This window comes from Schistocerca serialis, unplaced genomic scaffold, assembly GCF_023864345.2.
Source record: "Schistocerca serialis cubense isolate TAMUIC-IGC-003099 unplaced genomic scaffold, iqSchSeri2.2 HiC_scaffold_1420, whole genome shotgun sequence".
In the NCBI taxonomy this organism is placed as follows: domain Eukaryota; kingdom Metazoa; phylum Arthropoda; class Insecta; order Orthoptera; family Acrididae; genus Schistocerca; species Schistocerca serialis.
The window spans coordinates 3,974,423-3,990,853 of NW_026047648.1; the positions used below are offsets into that span (position 1 = coordinate 3,974,423).

The 16,431-nt window shown below is 45.0% G+C and overlaps 1 protein-coding gene across 1 annotated transcript in view; it reads left to right on the top strand.

Moving 5' to 3' along the window:
* The window catches only part of LOC126443036 (protein AF-17-like), a 113,994-nt gene that overhangs the window by 41,897 nt on the left and 55,666 nt on the right, over positions 1 to 16,431 (top strand). Inside the window, exons 6-7 of the mRNA XM_050090882.1 lie at positions 6,302 to 6,563; positions 12,017 to 12,312. Of these exons, the coding sequence (XP_049946839.1) occupies positions 6,302 to 6,563; positions 12,017 to 12,312 (558 nt within the window). The remainder of the gene's footprint in view (positions 1 to 6,301; positions 6,564 to 12,016; positions 12,313 to 16,431) is intronic.

The following is a 16,431-nucleotide window of genomic DNA, read 5'->3' on the forward strand; positions in this document are numbered from 1 at the left end:
CATGTGTCGGCAGAGTATTACTCGCAGTACTGTTCCTACCGTCAGGTGGTCTGCCGCCAGTCGTGTCGCGGGCTACATTATTTTTTGTCACGTTTGCGTGCCTTATTGTACAGTTCTGTAAATTCTGGGTACGTGTCACGTCGTTTTTACCTTATTCCGAACAAGATTTCACTTACGCGTTTACTGTTATTGCGCCGTATGTACGTACGGATGGTGTAGTACATTCGCATTTTCTCTGTTCCCCCACTTGCAGCGGCGGAACCCCACTACTCGATAAGTCGAAAGGTGCACGTAATGTACTGGCACAGTTTAGCAAACTGACGTATCGTGCGAGTCGTGCCCTCCGATAAGCTATTCGGCAGAATTTTCCGGCGTCCGAGGGACGCGGGGACCCTCACGCCTCGGAACACTGACGGTGGCAGGCCCCGCACGCCCGACACGGAGGACCGCGTGCCGTGTTCGATAGGAGAAACCCGCCGGCGTGCGCCGAGTAGCGGCGGCAGGAGACGTGTCTCGCTCTCTTATCCGGGTGCTACCTAATGGAGAGTCGCCGTACCCGCGTCGTACGCTGCGCATTCGGATCCCGAGGCCACGGGATGGTCGTGGCGGGCTGCATTTTTGTCGGTGGCCTTCGCAGGACCGCCGTTCCCGTCCGAGATTTTATTTACTGACGAGGCGGGGTTAACGAGATACGGTGTCGTGAATTTCCGTAACCGGTCTGTACGGGCAGATCCGAGTCCCCGAGCAATTCGGGAAAGAGGGCACCGGTACCAATTCTCGATCGGTGTACGGGCAGGTGTACGTGGCGACAGATTAATAGGGCCGTACGTGCTAGCACGGAGGTTAACTGGGGCACAGTATCTGGACTTTGTCGCTAATGTATTGCCTCCCTTGCTGCGGGCTGTGCCGTCACGGCAACAAATATAAGTAGTAGCGGTTTGTGCGTGATAGCACATCGGCACACTAAATACAAAAACCTGTCATTTGGCTGTTTCTTCTTTCTCAGTTTGTAGTAATTTTTTCTCGTGTGTCGGTTATACGTGACAGTAGTGTAGTTAAAATTGACTTCTTTCATCTTTTCTAGAGGGAGACAGTACGGTGTCACCAGCGGCTCGGGCATCTATTCTTCCTACCCTTTCTCAGTTTAAGAATCGATAACATTCTTCGTGACCCCTCCCCCCCACAAAATCGTTGCCGAAAGGAGACCGGAGCTCGTAGGGCGTGCACTGCATATGAAAAGCGGTAGAATCTGCAAATCTGCAATGTTGTGGGAACTGGTGGACGGACACGGGAGTAGAGGAAGACCTGGTGACACTCGGAAACGACATTTTACAGAGTACCTTCAGTATGCGGGCACATACTGTTCGAGCCTCGAGGAGGTGGCAAAACGAGGCCACGTCTCCACTCTGCGGGGCTAACCCGCACTTCCGAGACAAAATTTATAAAGTTATCGGTGTCATTTCCCTAGCGTTTCCGTACGGTCACCACGTGGTTTCTGACGACTTGTTACAGAGTTAAAGATAATTGACTTTGTTAATCCGAGTTACCTCCGATTCTGTGAGAATGCACACATAACAGTAGAAAAGTGTTTAATAAAACAATAATGAAAATCTAGAACACAAAAGTAATGTCGTACGGCTGGGAAGAGCTCGGTGCGGTTTGTCGTGCTGCCGTTCCGTCACACTCCGTGCAGCCACGCGTGACGTGCGTCTTGGCCGACCCTTCACTGTGTGACGGCACTGTCCCCACAGTCGAATTAGCGAGAACATCTGATGGAGGTGACAACTAAACACTCGCATTTGTTTTTCTGTAGCATGTCTGATTTATGAATGCAGAACAAAATCAAAGGGAAAATAGGGCTGCAGAATAGCTGTTCTATAGACGGTTGTTGCACAGACTGGAGGACAATGAAAAATACTCTCAGCTCATCGTCTGAAAATATTTGTGGAGTTTGATTCTTCGGGAGGTCCAGGTCTGAAATGTTTTAGCGAAGGTATTAATTTGTAGATAATAAAGTGTCATAGTGTATTGCCTATTTCAGTTTCTGAAAATTTAACTTCTCATTTTAAAATGTACTGAAATTTGTTACAGAGTACCACTATTAAATAATTGCAGATTTTGTAATTGAAGATACCGTATTTCCTTTCCCGATTATGAAAATTGACATTTCTTTTACGTACAGTGTTTAAACTAATCGGTTCACAAAATAATACTTAACTCTGTCTTACACAAAAACGAGTCGAGAGCGACTCGTGCGAATACCTAGCGGAGACACTCGAGAAACTGAACGGGGCCGTTGCAGGTTTCCAATGTCGAGCACTGGCGATTTGATTTCGCAGTGAGCCCCAGTTAACATTCTACCGAGAAAACGACGTTAGAGACGCGAACTCAATTTATTGAAATAAAATGACGTGTTGTTGAAGATAATTTTGAAATTGTTTTCACAATAAAACAATGCAAAATGCTGAAGTTTCTGTCAATTACTGATGAAAGAATTGATTGGAATTTTATACTATAATTAATTTATTAAAAATGGATTTCCAGAATATTACAGAAAATGTGAGAAAGAAAGAAATTTTGACTAGGTTTTCCGAACAACGTATCAGTCCTGTAGGCTCTCTTTTTGAATGTCAGATTTGCCGTTTTTGGAAAAATGGACGGAATCGCAGATTTTCTTAATCGAAATATATGTCGCAGTCTGCTACAAAACAGACGCCCCTGTGCACAGATTAGTTGTAACTGGCAGGCGTGTGCCTGCTGCCCAGTATTGTACAGCTGACTGAAATGAGCAGCAGCGAGGTCAGACTTCAGGCTGAAGACCGTGTGAGCCAGGCAAGTCTGTATCCATACATACACGCAAAAAAGAAACACACACACACACAGAAATGACATTTCCGCTGTTGTGCAGTGTGACACAGATAGAAAGGTAAATGTGATGCACACTACATTTTCGTTTTGCCAAACCACTCGGGAAATATTCCTGAACAATCTTAAGAATTTTGTCCATAGAGTTCGAGTTGACCCTGTCTAATTTAGAGCACGCTACATTGTGCTGTACCGTATTGGAGTGTGTCCATTTGCAAAGCCAAACGGTTCCTCTGCACAATTAGAACCCAGTCCTTTTTGTATACAGTTAGCGACAATTTTAGTGGGTACCTCATTTGCAGCAGACAGGGAGATATAAGGACCCCTTTGTGGCTAGGCTGCTAAAACTTCACCTGTGCACTTCCAGTGAGTATCTGTTACAGAAGGAGGCCTCTCGGCTGAAGGCTTATTTGTTTAGCAGTCTTTTTGTCGTGACTGTCAGCGACTGAACGTATCCTGTATACGGTGAGTAGCAATCTGTCCTTTTCAGAACATTGTTGTTGTTCCATCCTGGGTTTTCCATTGTTAGATAGTAATCTTCATCGTCTTAGGGTTCATCCGGGCTTTTTTGTTAAAAATACTGAATCACTTAATTGAGATTTTACTTTGACATTTTTATGCCAATGATTTCTATCACCCTTTCGATTACCTGAAGATTTGATTACAGAATCACAACATACCGCTTTTACACAACAGAGAGCCATTTGTGTATCACGTTTTGGGGGGGAGGGGGAAAAAAGACATTCTGTATGTGTAGTACAAGTTCTTACGTACCACAGCTGATTGACTCTCACTAAGAGCGAAGAAGAATGAGAAGTGGCAGTAGTCTGTATGCAGGGGGGGGGGGGGGGGGAATTGGCATAACAATTGATCTTTATCAAAGATTATGTTCTTTATAAGGAATGCTCAAGACATGAGCCGTCATTCGTCAACTGTTCCTGTAGTCAAGGGACATCGTTGTGAACAGCAGTGCACAGCATATCAGTAGGTGTGGCTGTCGGACTTTACCTCTTAGCGTCCCTAATGAGGTCGGACGATTGCGGTAGCCTTAGGGCTACGTGTAACCCCGCAACCGGTAATCACTCAGATTGTGATCCGGGAGGCCGAGCGTGACAAAAGTGACAGTTCGGCAAACGGTTCTCACCGAACGATGTGCGCGAGAGACGTTCTGTGTGCGCAACAATATTGGGAAGAGCGCCATCCCACTTAAGTCATATCTTCTGGCAGGTGTTTATCGGCCAGACTGGGGATGGTGCAATTGTCTAACTTACTGACATACCGTGTACCCGTCCCACTGACAGTTCAAAAAGCGGCACTCTGCATTTCCTCAAACAGGAAGGGTCCGATCACGGTGGCTGTGGTAAAATCACACCGCACCGGCTTTCTTGTCACGCTGTGATTGCTGACGTGTCTGACTCCCTCTCTCGCAACAGCTCATTTTACACGTGATTCTCGTGTGGCATCACTAACGTGTTGTTGTCCAGTGATATGTGGCTCAGCTTTGCACTCTCTCTCTCTCTCTCTCTCTCTCTCTCTCTCTCTCTCTCTCTCTTTTTTTTTTTTTTTTGGGTAAAATATTGTGTCATTTCAGGCATGTGTTATTCCGTGAATTAGTGCATATTCAAATGTTTACTGACTTTTGGATCATCCTGTATAAAGCAGTATTGCTTCCAGAATGTTCTAGAAATTTCAGTGCATCAAATTAGTAGGTTGCACAAATTTTTATTTATGAAATTCTGACAAATGTAAGTTAAATTACATTTTTTATGACTGCAAAATTCCCTGATATATGATAGAAGCAAAGATATTCTAAAATTATGAAAAATATTCAGTTATTTCCAAAGTATGCTACATTACAAGGTTTGTTTGTATTTAACTTTTACAACAACATAAGTTATTTCTGTGACTTTGGAGTATAAATAATACAATGAGCAACAAAGCTTTCTTTAACATTAAGTAAATTAAGTATGGAAAGTAATGGTGTCACCATGGTATTAGTTACAAATGATATGAAAGAACAAATAAAAACCAGATTATGTTTTTCATTTCGGTTACTGCAGAGCACAATCCCAAGGACAGTTAATTTTCGTAGCACAGCATTATCACACAGAAACTTACGGTACTGTTACTATGTTACGGACAAATTTAGAACAGTATAAAATTTCGTAAATGCACCGTGTATCATGTAATTATGTGACAAACATTAATCTCTGACTTCATTGACAAAAATCGGAATAAATGAAAATCAGAATAAAAATTACTGGAAAGGAGGTGGCCTCACAAACTCCATGTGACCTGTGAAGCTTTTAATTTTTTTATACACACACACACACTTACCAAACAAGTGTTGGTATGTTGATAGAGACACTACCAAACACATACACACACACACAAATTTCAAGCTTTCGCTACCCACGGTTGCTTCATCAGGAAAGATGAACATATCGATCTGCACATACACAGACACAGGCAGACATTTGTAAAGGCAAAGAGTTTGGGCAGAGATGTCAGTCGAGGCGGAAGTACAGAGGCAAAGATGTTGTCGAATGACAGGTGAGGTACGAGCGGTGGCAACTTGAAATTAGCGGAGATGGAGGCCTGGTGGGTAACGGAAAGAGAGGATATATTGAAGGGCAAGTTCCCATCTCCGGAGTTCTGATAGGTCGGTGTCAGTGGGAAGTATCCAGATGACCCGGACGGTGTAACACTGTGCCGAGATGTGCTGGTCGTGCACCGAGGCACGTTCAGCCACAGGATGATCCTCATTACCGACAAACACTGTCTGCCTGTGTCCGTTCGTGCGAATGGACAGTTTGTTGCTGGTCATTCCCACATAGAAAGCTTCACAGTGTAGGCAGGTCAGTTGGTAAATCACGTGGGTGCTTTCACATGTGGCTCTGCCTTTGATCGTGTACACCTTCCGGGTTACAGGACTGGAGTAGGTGGTGGTGGGAGGGTGCACGGGACAGGTTTTACATCGGGGGCGGTTACAAGGGTAGGAGCCAGAGGGTAGGGAAGGTGGTTTGGGGATTTCATTGGGATGAACCAAGAGGTTACGAAGGTTAGGTGGATGGCGGTTTCCACTCCCGGGATTGGAATGACTCCTTACCCTCTCCCTTAAAACCCCCATCCTTTTGTCTTTCCCTCTCCTTCACTCTTTCCTGATAAAGCAACTTTTGGTTGTGAAAGCTTGGAATTTGTGTGTGTGTGTTTGTGTGTTTTTTATTGTGTCTATCAACATACCAGCGCTTTCTTGTTTGGTAAGTTACTGCGTCTTGGTTTTTTATTTATATGTATATAAGAGAGAGGGGTAGGGGGTGAGAGAGTGCATGTTTTTTACATTTAGTCAGTCTCATTTACTGTGAAGGAGAATTTGTAGACAATATTCCCCAAGGCAATTTTTAAATTTTTAAACCCTAGTGCTCCTTCTCCACAGCGACTGGGACGAAGCGGAAGACGGCGTCCGGCATCACTTCCGGCGGCCCGTCCTCGGGCGGTGCGGTAGGCGCAGCGGCAGCAGGCGGAGTGAAGCCCGCGGCATCCCCCACCGTGCCGGGCAGCGTGTCCAAGGCCGGCAGCGGGCGCGCAGCCGATGGCTCGAGTCCCCTGGCGGTGGCGGGACCCGCGGCGGAGCTGCTCGTCGTGGGAGGGGACTCGAAGGACGGGCTGAAGTACGCGCCGGGGCTCGTCGCCAGCGGGTGCGTATGCCGGGCGTGCTTTGTCGTATGTTTAAAAAAAAATTCTGCGGCGGAGTTCGGGTCGTAACTTTTTGCAGTCACCGGCAGTCGGCCGAATACGCCCTCTGACTAACTCGGTGACTGCTCCCGCCCTGGCATTTGAAACTGTGTCACTCTGACCTCCACTTGTTTCTGACTTGTAACATAAAAGAGTAAGTGTCTTTTAATTGTGCCCAACTACAACTTAATGTATCTTCTTTACAGTAAGCTGCAGACTGTCTGCTCCAACATTGTTGTTATTCCTTCATTGAGTTTTCATTGCTTGGTCATAAAAAAATAAACATTTTGTGATTACCGTATTTACTCGAATCTAAGCCGCACCTGAAAAAAGAGACTCGAAATCAAGGGAAAAAAAATTCCCGAATCTAAGCCGTACCTGAAATTTGAAACTTGAAATTCAAGGGGAGAGAAAAGTTTTAGGCCGCACCTTCAAATCGAAACAGAGTTGGTCCATTGTAATATGAGACACAATTTAGGTCGAATGAAAGACGATACAGCTACAGTAGTTTGGTTCGATTCGTAAGCTTAGCAGTTAAGCTTTACCAGGTAGCCATTGCTATGCGTCAGGTGCTCCGTCCGTATTTATACGGGTACCCTTCCTTTTTCACGTGCTTCGTCTGGTTTGAATCGATTGCTTATTTTGCTTTGATCTGATAAGTGCCGTTTTCTTTGTTATAGGCGTTTACGTCACTCTAAGCTGAAAATGCATTACTGTACTGCGTCATGCATTGTTTGTCCCATTCTGATAGTGCCTGTTTACGGCCTGTCGCCGCCCGCGGCATGACTTGCTTTTGTGCGCGCTACCGCCGCTTACAATTAAAAAAAGAGAGGAATTGTCTCATTAGCGAAACAATGGCAAGTGACTGCTACTTGTTGTTACTTACACTGCTGCTGCTGCTGCTTTCTTTGATAATGATCAACAAGAACCAAATAATAGACTGCGTATGATAGAACATGTTCTGAACGAGAGTTACGCGAAAATTTTTCTCCGTTTGAAAATCTTTGCGGCCGCTTCATTAGTACATCAAGTTCTGCACAGAAATTAGTCATTTTAGATTTAAAAATCTAGTCAGTTGCCGTGTTTCATTTCTGACTGTATCACTATTAGGCATAAGCATAATACGAATATAAACATGACACGATACGTATATTCTTCCGCGTTTGCTGTTGTCTCACTCTAGTTTCGTAGTTTATTAGGCAGACAGGATTTAAATGAGATAGCAGCAAACAGGAAAGAATACATGGCAAAATGTTTATATTCGTATTATTCTTATGGTGAAGAGAAAACTGCACGTGATTCACATTTCATCAGGTTCCTATTAGCAACAGTCTTGCCAGTCGGATTTTCGTAGTACATTGAAATTCTGCTACTTTCGAAGATGAACAATACGGAATTTGTATTTACTTTGTTGGATAATGTATGAAAATGCAGTGGTCAAAACTCGGGGCGGAGGAAAAAAAGCTCGTCTTCCACTTTTTTTTTTTTTTTTTAATTTATTAACTGACGCAAAGGTTTTGGCGCCAGTATTTATCTCTGTGCCTACAAAGCATGCCTGTGTAGCGCTACATATATTCGACGGCAGGAGTTAGTTGTGGCGGCACCCACCAACATTTTTCAGAACTTCCGCTTGCTTTGCACTCGATTCTAAGCCGCAGGCGGTTTGTTGGTTTACAAAAACCGGAAAAAAGTGCGGCTTAGATTCGAGTAAATATGGTACTTCTTAAATTGTGCAAAACTTCGTTAAATACCTTCCAAGAAAGAAAAAATATGTACCTCGAAGAAATCATCGGCATAGGATGGAGTCAGTAGATGTAATGTACGTGCACAGACAGATGAATAATTAAATTTCAGAAAAGTTGAATGAGTTACTCGAGAGAGAGGCTTTCACAAATTGTGCATGTGAATAATACACCGGTCCAGCTCTGGTCCTTACGCGAGCAGTTACTCGGCTCGGCATTGGCTGTTGCAGTCGTCGGGTGTCCTCCTGAGGGATATTGTGCCAAATTCCGTTCAGTCTGTATACTAGATCGTTAAAATCTGAGCTGACGGAGGAGTATCGTGCCCGTAATGCTCCGAATGTACTCTCTCTATTGGGGAGGGAACTGGGGACCTTGCCGGCCGAGGTAGGGTTTGCCGAGCACAGAGATGATCAGTAGAAAATTATGCTTACCCGTTGCGGTTAGTTTAGAACTGGGACTGTATGTTGAATGTAAATACGTTATACAAAACTGCAACAAATCACTTTTTTGAGTAATTACGTTTCATTCCGTGAACCGGTTTTCAAAGCTTTTCAGGTTCATCTTCAGACAGTTTCAGTAAGTTACATCATTACTGCTAGCAAAATGCTGGGTGCTGGCTCTGACAAAACGATGGAACACACTTTAATGCATCGCCGTAATCTCTCGATACAGGTCTAAATTTCTTTCTTTACTTACTGCGTCAGTATAGGCAGCTTCTTTTGGTTAGTGTCCATCTGTCTGCCTCCATTTTGAACTCCAGTTGTTATATCACTACACACATTTACACACAAATTATATTAATTTACACTTTGATGGCGAGACTTTTCCGGCGTGCGCTTTGCCACTGTTGCTTGTAATAAAGATCTTGACAGGAAGATAGGCCTAGTTTGCACAGAGATGTAATTTGGTCTTTTGGTATTAAAGTCGATATAAGGGCAAATATTTTAATCATACTGGTGATAACATGAGAGCTCAAAATAAAATAAATAAATAAATAAATTACTACAAGAACAAACTTCATCTGATCTGATATGTGATTTCTATTTGTATATTACGTATATTACTGGCAGTTTATAGCCTTCTTTAAAAAATAAAAGAAATCATGATTGGCATTAACATGAATACCGAGGAATCAATGATACAGAGTTATTGTATCTGCAGTGAGATGCAGCTGTCTGTATGACTAAAACCTTTATATTTAAATTAATAACAAACCTTCGAATGAAAAGAGCAGTAGAAAGTCGTCGTGTGCGGACAGGCATTATGTTGCCGAAATGAGAGCTCGGGATTGCGTGCCGTGAAGTGGAGCAAAACGTGGTGTAGAATATGATCGACATACTACTGTGCCGAAAGAGTGCCACAGACGACAACCGACGGTGTCCCGCCACGTAAAGAAATACCACTCCCGGCTGTCGGGCGGTACGACGGGCGACAGTCGTAGCGGTATCGCACTGCCGTCTCGGGCACCTCCAGACGTTTCTCTGTTAGTCGTCGTGTTCACTTTGAAGCTCGACTCGTCACTGGAGACTGTTCTCTTCCAGTCAGTAAGTTTTCGGGCCAAAGACGTACCCCGAGATTCCTCGGACAGCGGCGGGATACTAATGTGACCGTCACCCGCCGTACGGCCCGACATCTGGGAGTGACGGTCTGGGACGCCATTTCTCTACGTAGCAGGACCCTTTTTGTTGTCATCTGCTGCTCCCTTTCAGCACAGCCGCACATTAATGATATACTACACCTTGTTTTGACCTCCTTCGTGGCGAGCAATCCCTGGTGATCGTTTCGGCGAGACAGTGCCCACCTGCGTGCGGCGAGAGTTTCTGCTGCTCGTCTCTGTGTTCCGAATAACTCCTTGCATAAGAACGAGAGGCGGTCCGATGTGTTATTGACTTGCTCAGTTTGTGAAACTCTTTCTCATGAATAAATTGTCCAATTTTTCTGAAGAGTGCAATCGTCTGTCTGTACGTGTATTCACATCTGCTGATTTCCATCCCATTTGGGCAATTCCTTCGTGGTGCGCTGCCCCCCCCCCCCCCCCTCCCCCCCCCCCTCCCTCCCCGTCCACATGTTTTGTGACAGTCACCAAAAAGATTTACTGACCCTATTAGTAAAATCTGCCCAGAAACTAGGAACTGGTGTCAACTATTTGCTGTAAACAAAAAATATGACAGAATATGATGTCTTTGATAAATTTTTGTGTGAATGTAATATATTTATTCAAAAGAAAAAGGAATGTTGTAATACATTTGGGTTACGAAATCTCAGAATATGTAGGTAGCTGTATGGTGAATATGTCCAAATACCAAAATAAGTTAACGGTATTCAGTGACTTTACTTTTAGACACAGTGTCATGTGTCGGCCTCTCAGTCCCTGAGGGCCGTCGGCAGGTGTCTCCCACACTTGTGGTGGCGTCGGTCCCTCACTGCGAGTACTGTGAGTGGCCGTTCTGCTCTCAGCTCTCGGGTATTATTAGCTTTGAGCACCGGCTTCAATTTAGCTGGATTTTGACCATTCTGTTATGCTCTTCCGGAGCCTGTGCCCGATATTTGAGCTAGCTGCGCACTAACATAATTTCTTTTATCATTCTCAATACACCGTGTTACAGTCGTAAGAATTAACATCTCTGGTCGTAGGAAATAATAAGCCAGTAGATTGTCGTTTCCGTCTTCCGAGTTTGGACTCTGAGGACAGACTACAGTATACTATGCTCCAAATACAGGGTGGTTAGGATTAAATTTTCACTACTCGTCAGGTGATCGTAGGCTGTTGAAACTTGGTGAAAACTTTTGTAAGAGTAATAATGAATAAACCGTTGAAAGAAACATATTTTTACTTCAACACAGGAAGGTAACATTTGTAAATTGCGTACCGTGTTTACCTTCCGGTTACAAATGTCACTCGAGTGTGACGACCACCTCTGTATCGTTTGCACAGGTGTCGTTTCACGATTGTTCACAGCGTTTTTCGAACGGTGGACCGCAGAATGTTCAGCTGTTGTGACGAGCTCTTTAGGTCACACGGTATGTCCGTCATTCTCGGCCCTGGCTACAGTAACATCTCAAATGATTTGTGGCTCCGTTGGAAGTCTGTCTCTCCCAGGAGCAATTCCCAAATCACCAGTTAATTCTAACTTCCGAAGGTAAAATAAATGTTCGAGTGAAGCCCTGCTCACCCCGTCCGGGCCCACATCGACTGTCTGCGGCTGTAATGCACACTGACGTTCCCGCTTCGACCCTACGTTGCCGTAGCAGTTGCAGTGCCCGAGGGTGAGTCGTCGCACTGACACTCCGACGACACATCCTGCGGCACACGTCTGAACGTCATTCCTATAAAGTTGGGTACCCGTACCGTAAATAGTTTTTTGTCTGCTCTGGCTCGAGTATCGGAAGTTTAATTGTAATAAACCTTTACTGTGTGGTCCGCAGTTATAGTGCCTCTTACTTTTCACTTATAATAAAAGCACCGTTACAGCACTTCCTGCTGCACGTTACAAAGTCTTCCGCGCGTGACTCTGCAGCGACCCGAAGCCGCGGTGTGTCACTCGGGCGTCTGTCTCTCTAGGGGTCGGGTGCCGTCACCTCCCGTCCCGGCACCGTACCGTACGTCTCTTTACCTCTTTGCTGGCAGTAAACACGCCACGGCACGCCTCCGAACTGTTACGTCTCTGTCGCAGGTACGAGACGGACGGCCCCACGGGGAAGAAGAGGAAGACGGGTGGCCGGCGGACGCCGACTGCCGCCTCGGAGAGCCCCGCCGCGTCGACGCCGACTCCGCCCCCGGACGTTGGGGTGGGGCCGGTCCTTCCCGGGGAGGTGGTGCCGGAGGTGGTCGGCGGCCGGAAGGTGAAGCTGGAGGTGGGCGCCAACGTGACGGTGGGCGGCGGGGGCGGGGGCGCGGTCCCGCCGGGGGCGCAGCCTCCGTCCGTCGTGGTGCGGTCTCCCAACGTCATCGCCACGGCGGGGGGCCCCGGTGAGTAAATGTGTGACGGCACCGTACTGAGGGTGTTGCTGCCTTTTTGACTTGTACTTCTTCGGACTAATATTGTTTTCGTCTGTGTTATATGCTGCGGAACAGAGCTAATTAATGGGGCTCTATTCCTTTCGTTCAGAGGTCTCGCACTGGAGCGAGAAAAAAATTCGCAATAATTATCGTTAAAATGAAGAACGGTGTCAGTGCGGTGTCCTGGGGCTCGTCCTCTAAACTTCGGTGGCCCATGTGGCGAGTGCAATGTATAGTGTCCCCCTTAGAACATTTTGCAAGTAAAATTAATTACGAGATCATTCCTGCGTTTCAGAATAAAGACAGATTTGTATGAATTTATACTTTTTGTGAACTAAAAACTTCTAGAAAAGTAATAGAAATAAAAGATGTTTATGTGATTATGAAAATAAAGTACTATTTTTCTGAAATATGCCAAATCGTAAGCATCACTTAATACAAGTTTGTAAATTAATTTAATGTATAAGGCATCTGTTAGAAACTGTATTATATTGATTTAATGAAGCAGAAATAAAAACAGAGGTCATATTTTGAACTTTGTCGTGACACTTGTAGGAAGACTAATTTTTGTAGCATAATCCGGAAGCGTGTAAAATTGTCATTATGTGGCGGATCAACTTTCAACAATACATAACTTCGGCAGAGTCCTAATGCATTGTGTAACTATAGAAAAATATGAATGACATATTTCATATCTGAAAATTGTTAGACCATTGCTGAAAATAAAGTGGTGTCCCGAGTTACCCCTACCTGAGGCTGTTGCCTTACGTCTCAGTCTGTTGTATACGGTAGCCGGTGCTGGACACAGCAGACAACCTGAGCCGGCTTCGGTGCTCACTCGCAAAAAACAAAAGTTAAAAAATATCGAACTGCAATCACAGAAGAATCAAATGTATTAATTAACAGTGCTTATTTGCACTATTATGTATTGTCTGTCAACCTTACCGTACAAAATGGAGATAATGCTGCACTTTGGCACCGTCAATGGTGGACTCCTCCGACAACCGACATTGGCTGAAGACATCCGGTGTTTTCAAATCGGTACATCGGTACGTGCGGAGTCTCGGTGCGACCAGTCTCCGTGTTCAAAAGTACAGACTTCGGACAGTGGTCATTCCTTTTTTTTCTTCTTCGTCGCCTTCGTCTTACTTTCTTTTTTTCCCCCCCCCCCTCCCCCCCCCCCCCCCTCCCCCACCTCCCCCCGCCCCAAATGAAATGCTAGAGATTTCCACATGTGAAATGTGGATCTTGAGAAATTTTAAAGCTCAGTAGAGGAGAGGAAAAGTTTACGGCATCCCGACGATGAGGAACGTAGTGACACGGACGCGTCTCCCAGTCTGACGTCTGAAGTCACTGCTCTGTTGGGAGATGTAAGCACGTTCTGTGGCTGTGAAGCTATTCCAGCCTCATATCTGTACTTGAAGCAGCACGTCATCTGCAATTTGGCAAAATTTGTATCCAGACTTTTAGGCCTAGTGTATAAGCTCAAAAAATTGTGTGTTCAAGCGAGAAGGGTGGCATATGTCTATTTTGATGCTTAATGTTACTGTTGTGGATCTTTTTTGGGTGACGGTAGGCAGACATTAGCTGTCTACAAATTATTATTAGTGCTTACTGGTGCTCTCGAGCCAGTACCATGGTGATTCTGTGTTTTCAAATGTGGCGTACGTGTTCAGTGCTTTAGGTGTTTGGATTATCGTACTCTAAAATTTATATTCGTCTTTAGCACATAAGCTGAATGACAGTCATTGAAGGTTCATTGAGATGCGTGCTTTTTGTTGAATTTGTGTAAAACTGGACGGAAAGTTCGTAATGTCAGTCTGTGTGGCTCCTGTTCGTCTCGAGTGTGCAGCAGAATATTTCTCCCTCTTTCTCGTACACTCGTATTACTTGTGTGGTTATTCCTGTAACTGAGTAAAGTATGTACAGTACAAGTCACATTCTGTCGGAACCAGATATCGGTTGGAATAGGAACAGAAGAGCTTCTCACCACAGACTGACAGAGGAGGTCGGACACTGCGAACGAACTGTCGGCCGACATCACGGGGCGAACGTCTGGAGACCTGTTGTCGGTGCCACTGTGGCTGCAGTCCGAGTATAACGATACCTGTGTTTACTACGTCTGTAGGAATGTGAACATTTGTGTCGAAATCGTTTACCGTTTTGTTTTCGCATTGAGACGTACGCTATGAAAAGTGACGGTGAAGAATTAATGATACTCGATGAAATGAACAGATGAAGAAAATAGTGCAGTGGACAAAAACTTGCTGTAGGAGATGCGGTGCGAATGACGTGACGTTAGAGCAGAGTTTGAGAGACAGTTACGTTTTTCGTAACTTCACGAGGATGTCGCCGTCAGATTTTGAAATTCTAATGGATATTACAGGGCCAGTTGTTTCAAAGAAAGACACAAATTTCAGTAAATCAATTCTGTAAAGCAAAGACTTGCTGTTTCTCTAAATTATTATTATTACTTTTCTTTTGACAACCGGAGATCCCCATCAAAGCCTCGCGTATTTATTCCGTATTTCAAAGCTGACCTTATCTCAAATATTTCCTACAGTTTCTGAAACTTTCTTTGAAGGATTGAAGGGTTATGTAAGCTATAATCCAATCATGTTAATCACTGAAACAATTACTTAATTGACTATATATATTTTTTTAATTTTCATATTAAAATTAACCCAAATTGTCATTTTCGGCTTCAGTTGCACTCACACTTGCAGTGAACGTGGCAGTGGATCTGCTGTCGACGGTTCTCCTGCCACTCCCACATTTACTGCGAACAGCTGTCTTCTGGGTGCATCCGTCCGTGCCTCCGAGAAAGCGTTGCACACTTTATTCGTCACTGCCATTTCCTGTGGCGGCAGCCCACATAACTTACCGGTGGCAGATTTTTTTCCAAACTCTTATAACGAATCCCGTCATTGCTGAAGCATTGAGAAATGAGAAAGTTAATTTCCCTATCTGTATCACTACTTTGGGGCTGAGCAGTGCAGCAGTTCTTTGTAGGGAGTTGTGCTTATGTTTACTATTCTTTGACTTCGAACATTCCAGGGCACTACTCTGCCTCCCAGAGTGTGACCAGTTCGTAAATCTCATTTCTCGTGCCCTCCATTTTGTAAAAGGATGCACAGAAAGACGATACGGGACACTGGTTTCGTGTTGCCGATACGTTCTGAACGTCGGTAGTCCAGAACTGGCCGTGAGAAGTGTCGCGGGGCGTGTTATGAACTCGGCACGTTCGTGCGTATACGGTGTGTGCCCTTACCAAACGAAAGCGTCGGTATGTTGATACACACACACACACACAAAATTCAAGCTTTTGCAACCCACAGTTGCTTCGTCAGGAAAGAGGGAAGGAAAGGGAAAGATGAAAGGATGTGGGTTTTAAGGGAGGGGGTAAGGAGTCATTCCAATCCCAGGAGCGGAAAGACTTACCTTAGGGCGAAAAAAGGACAGGTAGGTATACACTCGCGCGCGCGCGCGCGCCCACACACACACACACACACACACACACACACACACACACACACACAGATATATCCATCCGCGACCCGCAACCTTTCGTCTTTCCCTCTGCTTCCCTCTTTCCTGATGAAGCTACCGTGGGTTGCAAAAGCTTGAAATATGTGTGTGTGTTTGTGTTTGTTATCGTCTCTATTGACATACCAACGCTTTCGTTTGGTAAGGTACAGCATCTTTGTTTTTAGATATATTTTTCCCACGTGGAATGTTTCCCTCTATTATATATAATATATTCGAACCGACGCCGTAAGTGTGCCGGGCTGTCGAGCAGTATTCTAGATTTGATCAAACAGATATATCGTGAGCCAGCAAACGGGAATGTCAGTCACTATTCGATTGGCGTGCAGACGTACTGTGGCCGAAACCTCAGTCCGCATATTCGTTCTTTAACGAGTCGCCCCAGTGACGAGGACATTTCTCGCACCGAGAGACCGGTTCGTCGGTACCGTCTCAGGACCTCACCTCTGCCGGCACCACTCTCTCACTACCGAAGTGAAGTTCGTGAAGGTGTTCTTAGAGTTTTGGAAGCATTTCGCAACGAAACGGTGAACCCGGCTTTCA